Genomic DNA, 8016 nt, shown 5'->3' with positions numbered 1-8016 from the left:
AATGGATGTGATGCCAGAAGAAAAAAACATGGAGTTACTGGCACTTTTTTTTCTGTCCCTTCCATATCACTGGATGTTCAGTTTGCCTGAAAAAATGATGCCAATAAAGGGAAGCATTCAGTGTTCTGACACAGCTTGCAGTATTCAGCTGCAGAATTCCTCCTGGACTTGAGATTATGACTGAGTAGGTTAAGGAAGGAGGTGGAAGCCTGGGATCCTAAAGAACCCAGGTACCATACTTGTTTTTTCCAAGAGGTGGAACCATACCTGCTCTCCGCCCACCTTCCATTCTCTCTGCAAAAGCAAGAAAGGAGCTAAGGGGGGACAGTGGGCGTGGCTACAGCCAGGCTGTTCCTTGGCAGAGTCTTGCGGCTGGGGGCGTGGCCCCGGGCCCGGCTTCCCGGCGGTAGTTGGCTTCGGGGGCGGGGCCGGGCCGAGGCTTCCTGTCTGCGCCTGCGGAATCTCAGTTTGACCCCGGAAGTGCCGGCGCTGAGGGAGCTGTCATCGTGGATCGCGGCGGCTGTGGCGGCGGCGGTACAGCGCCGGCAGGGGAGCCGCCGAGGTGAGTGCGTGGCTGGGCCCTGCCAGATGTGGGGCATCGGGCCTGGGAAGGGCCGTAGCCGTGCCTTACGCGGCCTCGGGCCTCCCTGCCTACACGGCAGGGCCAAGGGTTACGCTGCCCCAGGGGCCGCGAGTCGCCCCGTTCCTCCTACCCCTCCACCGCCCCCCGCCCAATTAGGCCGCCAGAGCTTAGAGTCTCGGATTCGAGGATCGGCCCGAGAGTGACCTTGGCCTTGGACGAGTCACGATCCTCCCACTTCACCTCGAGCTTCAGTTTCCTCAGCGTTCATTAATTCGTTCAACAAATATATGTCCAGCGCCTTCTATGTGCCGGGCACAGATCTAGGCACTGGGGATACAAACAGAGCAAGACAGACAAGGCTCCCGCCCTCATGGAGCTTACAGTCTAATGGGCGGAGACAGTCAACGACAAATAAATGCGCTAGGTAATTAAAGATATGACAGTAACTAGGGGAGTGAATACTTTAGATAGGGCAGTCTGGTAAGGTCTCTGAGAAGAGTAATATTGAATTGAGACCAGAAGGGTGAAGACAGAAACTGAGGCAGCAGTATCCCTGGGGATGCTCCCAGGACTTATTGAAATTGGTCAATATGGGGCCCTTTCCTACTAATTTTTGGCATCTACTGCCCTGCTTGGCACTGAGGATGCATTGGTGGGGCACAGATATCATCATGATCATTGTCCTTATCCTTTTGGAACTTAGAGTCCAGTCGTTGCCTAGTTAATTTCTACTCATACTTGAGATGAAAACTCAAAACTTCCTTGACATCCTCTCTCCCTCAAGTTAGTTCTCTCTGTTAAATGCTGTCATAGTCCCAAGGGCCTTACCTGCATAGCATACTCACGGTGTTGAGTTTTACTTGTTTGTATGGCTGTCTGGTTCATATCTGTCTTAACCATCAAGACTGTAAACTCTATGAAGGGCAGAATCAGGTCTGTTACTTGCCCGCCTTAGGATTCTCCAGGCAGGCTTCAGTGCCTGGCACATAGTAGGTACTCAAAAACTCTTTGAATGGCCTATTAACACAGTTAATTAACACAGTTTTTGCTCTCCAGTGGTTCATAGAAGGCCCCTCCTGCACCAGGTTATTATCTTCTCTTTCTGATGGTGTCTCTCCTCTACTTAAATGACGCCTCACTGCCTTCAAATGAAAGGCCAAAATCTTCAGCATAGCATTTGAGGCTCTTTTTAAAATGGCTCCATCTTTCCTATCCAACCTCTTCTCTCCACTTCTGTCACCCCCTCTCTGACCTGTGTTTTCAGCCATCCCAAATGTCTCCCTCTTCCTTCAAAGCCACAGGCTCTGAGCCTTTACTCATGCTTGCTCTTTGCTTGGAATGTCCTTCCTTTTCATCTTTTCCTCCTATCCTTCAACAGCCAGGTTGTAAGTCATCTTCTTTGTGACATCCTTCCTTTCTCTGCTGTGCTTGTTCTGGAAATTTCCAGTTACAGCTCTAACAACACGGAATGATAGTCATTTACATGCCCAGGACCCAGAATGTATTCAGTTAGTGTTTGTCGAGTAACTGAGGAAGCCCAAAGTGCTCTGCTTATGATTGGGACTTGAATAATAACAACAAGTGAACTTTACTGAGTGCTTGTTATGTGCCAAGTACTATCCTGATGACTTAGTACTGGTTACTTCTCATGTCAACCCTGAGAGCTTATGAGATTATGTACTGTTATCCCAATTTTACAGATGAGGAAATCAAGGCTTAGAGGAGTTAAGGAACTGTCTCAAGGTTTCAACATGGGTAGGATGGAGCCAGGATTTGAACCCAGGCTGTAGAACTATAAACTTCTCTTTCAACCATCACACCAGCCTGGGTCTGAACTACCCTTACAGGCACTGGCTTGTAGGAGTAGATTTCTTCCAAAAGCAGGTGCTGTCTCTACCTGTCTAGGCCTGAACTATGGGGCCTAGAATTATAAGGGTGGAGAGCCGCCTCCTCCTTATGACTCTTTCCCCACCCTAGGTCCCCACACTGGACACTCCCATTACTGTCTTTGGAAGGTGAGTATGGAAAGGACTGGGCTTGTGACTTCTGCACTGGTGAGCCGACCACTGATGTTTCTAGCTGCCCTCCCAGCATCGCTGAGGGGTTAGGAAAGAAGTATTTTTAGCATATTCAGCACAAGAGACCCAGGTGCCTAGGCACAAGAGCTGGGCTTCAGTTTCAACTTGGCCACTCATGTATTTACCTGAGCAAATCAGGGCCCCTCTTTGGACATCTGAGCATAATAATCCTTGTTGTTCTTATCTGGGTTATTGCAAAAGGCTAGTAAGATAGTAACTGATTAGAAGTAATGTATATACAACAGATGGTGTTATCTACATTTTGCAAAGGTGAAAGATGAAAGCTCAGACACGGGGACCATGTGTCTGATCCACTATCCACTGAGATCCTAGAGCTGGAGCAAGCCTCGAGGACTAGACAGACTGGACCTCTCTCTTTGCATCCCATGTGAAGATGGATATCTTCACAGTCTTTAAAGCAGCCCCTGAACCAAGGTTCCTTGTATACCAAGCTGCTTCCTACCTCCTTACCTTTGCTCCTGCCGTTTCCTCTGCCTGGGACACCCTTCTTCCCTGGCCAGTCTCCACTCTCAAGACTCAACTCAGGTTCTCCTGAGCCTTCAGGCACTCCTCTAGAAATGCTTCTCCGACAGCCACAGCCCCCACCAGCTCAAGTGCACTAGACTCAGTACAGCGAATGGTTAAGAGCCAGCCTGCTTCACCAGCCACTAACTCTGAGACCTAGGGCAAGTTTCTTATCTTCTCCAAGCCTCTGTTACCTCATTGATAAAATGAAGGTAATAATAGTACCAACCTTAGAGTTGTTACCAGCATTAATACATGTAAAGCAACTTAAGGTGTATAAAGCGAGTTCATGCTGAGAAAAGCACTGAGAAGAGCACCAGCACATGAGAAGCATGTTTCCGCTGCTGCTATTGTCATTATTATTATTGGATCAGAAGCTCCCCCAGGGCAGAGACCCTGCTTTATCAGTCTGTCTTCATAACACCAGGGTCAGGCCTAATATCTGAGATCTGGGACTCCAGTAACTCATGGCTGACCGTGCCCCTCAGCTCCTCTGTGAGGGTTCAGGAGGTGATGATTTCCTCATCCCAGCCTTGATATGTCTTCATGTCATCATTGAGACTGTGCTGGCCTTTTGTGGCATGTCTGAGGCCTGAGTCACTTCTGTGCCATGATTCAGCCAATACGCATGTCCTTCCGCAGGTCAGGCCAAGTTGTATTGAGAAAAGAGCATTGGATGGGAAGACAGGAGACGTGGTGTCTGCTGCTCACTGACTCTGAGGCCAGTTTGTGCCTCTCTAGAAAGGAGCTTGCTCTGGCAGTTTTCTGTGAATTCTGTTGACCTCCCTGGTCCTCCTGTTTATCCATGTCCTTCTTCCCTGAAGACTAGAAAGGTTGTAAACTCTTAACTCCCTCTGCAAGTGAAGAAAGGCCCATGGCTCCAACCCCCAAAAGACTTAAAATCTGGTTAGAGTGGTAAGAAAAGTATCCTCATATTCAATTGTTCATGAAATATTTGATGAAGCCACCTCTGTATCAGGCCTATGCTTGTCACAGGAAAGGTAGCAAGAGAAGGAGAGCCCAGGTACTGTCTTCACAGAGTTCACAGGCCAAGGAGGGCACGGACCTGGAGCCATAACAAAGATAATCTAGGTACTTTTAACCAGTACTTCTCAAATTGGGTGGGAATATATCAGGAGTCACCTGGGGAGTGTTTTCCTCCTCAGCTGATAACTGCTGCTTTAGGCAAAAAAGTCACTTTGGTCTAGATTAGTAGGTACAGGAACCAGGCCTTTGAAGCCTTTGAGGCCAGAGGTTGAAGCTTCTCTCCTGGCTCTGGGATCAGCCCCAAAGCAGGCCCCTGCCCCCAGGAGCCTCTGTGTCTGCTGTCTTCTTCCCATCCATATTCCTTTCAGGCGGGTCAATGCAGCACAATGCCAGCTCTGCCCCTGGACCAACTCCAGATCACCCACAAGGACCTGAAGACAGGGAAGCTGAGGACTTCACCAGCGCTGGTGAGCCGGTGCCTTGAGGCCGTTCAGCCTGATATTATCATTCTTGCAATTTCAGAAGCAAAAAGTAAATTCCTTCTTTATCTGTTCTAGAATGACCCAAGGGCCACAGTCTGTAATTCAGTAGTCGGACGCTATTAGGTCCTTCCAGGCCCAGTGTAGAAGTTTCCTTTCCGAGCAGCTTGAATTTGAGTGGTATTTTCCATGTCACCACCCCACACCTTGCCCGCAAAGCATTTCATTTTGAATCAAAGTCTGATGGCAGTTCTGACTCAGCCTGAGTTGGCCTAGCAGTGGGGCTGGCCCAAAGCTGGGTCTGGGGATTGGACCCTGTGGGAGGTGCTCAGGTTTCGGATGGGCCTTTTTCAGAGCTGTCCCAGCTGCTATCCACTTTGGCGGGGCACACTGATTTCAGAGGTCAGTTCTGAACGGGCTGAGAAGCGCCACACACAGACCTGGCAGGGCTTGTGAGACTGAAAATTAAGGAGGCTGTGAGCATGCCGATTACCAGCTGCGGGGAGAGATTAGAGCCGCAGAGAGGTGCCAGGGTGCTGGAGAAGGAGACAGACGCGGGGACTGGAGTTCCCATACCCCCTTGCTGTTTTCCCAAGAATATGAGCTTACTTGAACAAGGTGGGAGGAAGTATTTTCTGGGAGCTTGAGTAAAATTGTGGGAAACAAGAGCTTGGTGTTTTATTTCCTGCTTTCTGGATGGCTTCCTATTATTTCCTAACTACTCTCTAATAATAGTACTTAATATTTATAGAGCACTCGCTCTGGGCCAAACCTTTCACCTGGCATGTAAGCCAAACCACAGCCCTCTGAGTAGGCATTTTGGTTGTCCCCATTTTACAGATGAGGAAACTAAAAGTTCAGGGTCATAAAACTGGAAAATTAGGGGAGCCAGGATGGGAACACAGCTAGGCTGCCCCTAGAGCCCATACCCTTAACCTTTCTGCTATAAAGCCTCTTGTTTCTTTTTTATAACTTTTTTTTTAATTGAAGTAGAGTCGATGTCCAACATCATATGTTTCAGGTGTATAACGTAGTGATTCACAATTTTAAAGGTTATATTCCATTTATAGTTATTATAAAATGTTGGCTGTGTTCCCTGTGTTGTGCAATATATCCTTGTATTCATAATCTTTTTATGTAAGGGGGTTATTGATCAGAAAATCGAGAACTGTTCTGTCCAATATGTTAGCTGTTCACCACGTGTGGTGCTTGAGCTCTTGAAATTGTGGCTAGTTCAACGGAGGAACTGGATTTTTAATTTAGTTTTAGTTCATTTAAGTTAAAATAGTCCCATGTGGTGAGAGCCTACTGTATTGGCCAGCACGGACCAGGTCTAGAGCAGTTCCGTCACTGCAGAGGTTCTGTTGGACGGCGCCGGTGGAGACAGGTTCCTTGGGTCTGATTTCCCACCTCAGTCCTTCCCCGTGTACTGGACACCTGGGCTGCTAGACTGTGGGCTCCGTGGGAGCAGGGACCGGGCCCTTCCCTTTGTTCTGGTTTTCCAGTGCCAGGCACGTAGTAGCTCTCAGGAGACATTCAGTAAATGAGTCAAGGACCCTAGCCACGCTTTGTGACAGGCACTGGAGCTACAAAGAGAAAAGACGTGGTTCCTGCCCTTGAGGGGAGAAAGCAGACTGGTAGTTCTCTGCAGCATGATCAGGATTTGATGGAAGGAAGTCCAGGCTGCTGGTCCAGACCAGCGGGGTGTATGGGTACGGGGAGGTCTTAGGGTGGTGGGAGAGCACACACTGCCAGGGACTCCTTCCAGAAAGAGGGGGATCCTGAACTGGGTATTGAAGGGTGAATAAGCACTAGCCGGGCAGAGCAATGGGAGGAGGGTGGACCTGGCAGGAGGACCTGAGTCTATTGGCCTGGACTCCTGAGAGCCTGACTCCTACACCAACCACCTGGGGTGGAAGCAGAGTTAAGGAGCCCGGCTTTGTGTTTAATGTCACACAGACTTGGCCCTGTGACTTTGGGCAAGTTACTTAACATCTCTAAGCCTCAGGATCCAAAAAAGGGTAACAGTAGAACCAGCCTTGCGGGGGTGGTTGTGAGGATTAAATGAGATGCCTGTGAATTAGCACTGAACCTAGGACATAGTGAGCACTCAATGAAGACGGTGATGACAGCTGTGACGGTGACAGCGGCATTGTGAATGGGGTGTAGGGTGGGAAGAGAGACGAGCTAAGGAAGACAGCTGCTTGATTGAGGAGCAGTCTTTTGGCTGTGCTGCAGGCCACCAGAAGCTCCTGAAAGATTGTCCTCAGAGATGTACCCACCCTGTATTTGTCTCTTTAGTCCCAACTTGGGAGAAGAAGATCTCCAGCAAAGGGACAGCAATCATGCTGCCTCTGCAGAGTGATAGCTGAAGCTAATGTTTATTGAGTAGTTACCGTGCAGATGCACATACTTACTATTGAAGATCCAAAAGAAATCAAGTCTTGGGCCAAAGTGGGTGAATGAGCTCTTGAGAAAGACAAGACTCATATAAGTGGAGCATTTGGAGAACAGTCCAAAACAGTTTCTTATCAAGATAAACAGAGCAGAAGTTTGATGGGCAGAGAATGTTCAGAAAGCTTCATGGAGCAAGTGGGACCTAAGCCAGGCCTAAAGAGTGGAAGATACAGTTGGAGCCTGCTGCTCCTCGCCCTGGAATCTTCCATGCCCCCTACTCTTTTTTTTTTTTTTTTTCTTTTTCGGCTGCACCATGCGGCATGTCGGATCTTAGTTCCCTGACCAGGGATCGAACCCATGCCCCCTGCATTGGGAGCATGGAGTCTTAACCACTGGACCGCCAGGGAAGCCCCCAATGGCCCCTACTCTTTTTTTTTTTTTTTTTTTAATTTTAAGGAGAGTTTTTATCATGGATGGATGTTGAATTTTGTCAAATGCTTTTTCTATTGTCTATTGAGATGGTCATGGGATTTTTTTAAAAATTAATTAATTAATTTATTTATGGCTGTGTTGTGTCTTCGTTTCTGTGCGAGGGCTTTCTCTAGTTGTGGCAAGCGGGGGCCACTCTTCATCATGGTGCGCGGGCCTCTCACTATCGCGGCCTCTCTTGTTGCGGAGCACAGGCTCCAGACGTGCAGGCTCAGTAATTGTGGCTCACGGGCCCAGTTGCTCCGCGGCATGTGGGATCTTCCCAGACCAGGGCTCGAACCCGTGTCCCCTGCATTGGCAGGCGGATTCTTAACTGCTGCACCACCAGGGAAGACCCATGGCCCCTACTCTTGAGCGTGGCATTGAAGGTCCTTCAGAGACCCTGGCAGGATCTGGTCCTTCATTACCTCCATGCATTCCTTTGTTCAATCAGCAAATGTATGTGGAGAGTCTGCTCGATGCCAGGCACTGTTCTAGG

At 48.8% G+C, this 8016-nt stretch overlaps 1 protein-coding gene across 8 annotated transcripts in view; it reads left to right on the top strand.

Moving 5' to 3' along the window:
- Positions 1-471: 471 nt before the first annotated feature.
- Positions 472-8016, top strand: part of ASCC2 (activating signal cointegrator 1 complex subunit 2) — a 41394-nt gene continuing 33849 nt past the window's right edge. For 5 of the 8 annotated variants that reach the window (XM_061168936.1, XM_061168935.1, XM_061168933.1 and 2 more), the window contains exons 1-3: positions 486-562; positions 2561-2598; positions 4542-4640. In XM_061168936.1, the coding sequence (XP_061024919.1) occupies positions 4560-4640 (81 nt within the window). In that variant the 5' untranslated portion in view covers positions 486-562; positions 2561-2598; positions 4542-4559. Of the gene's footprint in view, positions 563-2560; positions 2599-4541; positions 4641-8016 lie in introns of all 8 variants that reach the window. The other 3 variants (XM_061168931.1, XM_061168932.1, XM_061168937.1) reach the window with 3 other exon arrangements.

The sequence above is a fragment of the Eubalaena glacialis genome, chromosome 15 (assembly GCF_028564815.1).
Source record: "Eubalaena glacialis isolate mEubGla1 chromosome 15, mEubGla1.1.hap2.+ XY, whole genome shotgun sequence".
Taxonomy (NCBI): Eukaryota; Metazoa; Chordata; class Mammalia; order Artiodactyla; family Balaenidae; genus Eubalaena; species Eubalaena glacialis.
The sequence above is the reverse complement of the archived record's forward strand: the minus strand, read 5'-3'. Positions and strand labels throughout refer to the sequence as shown.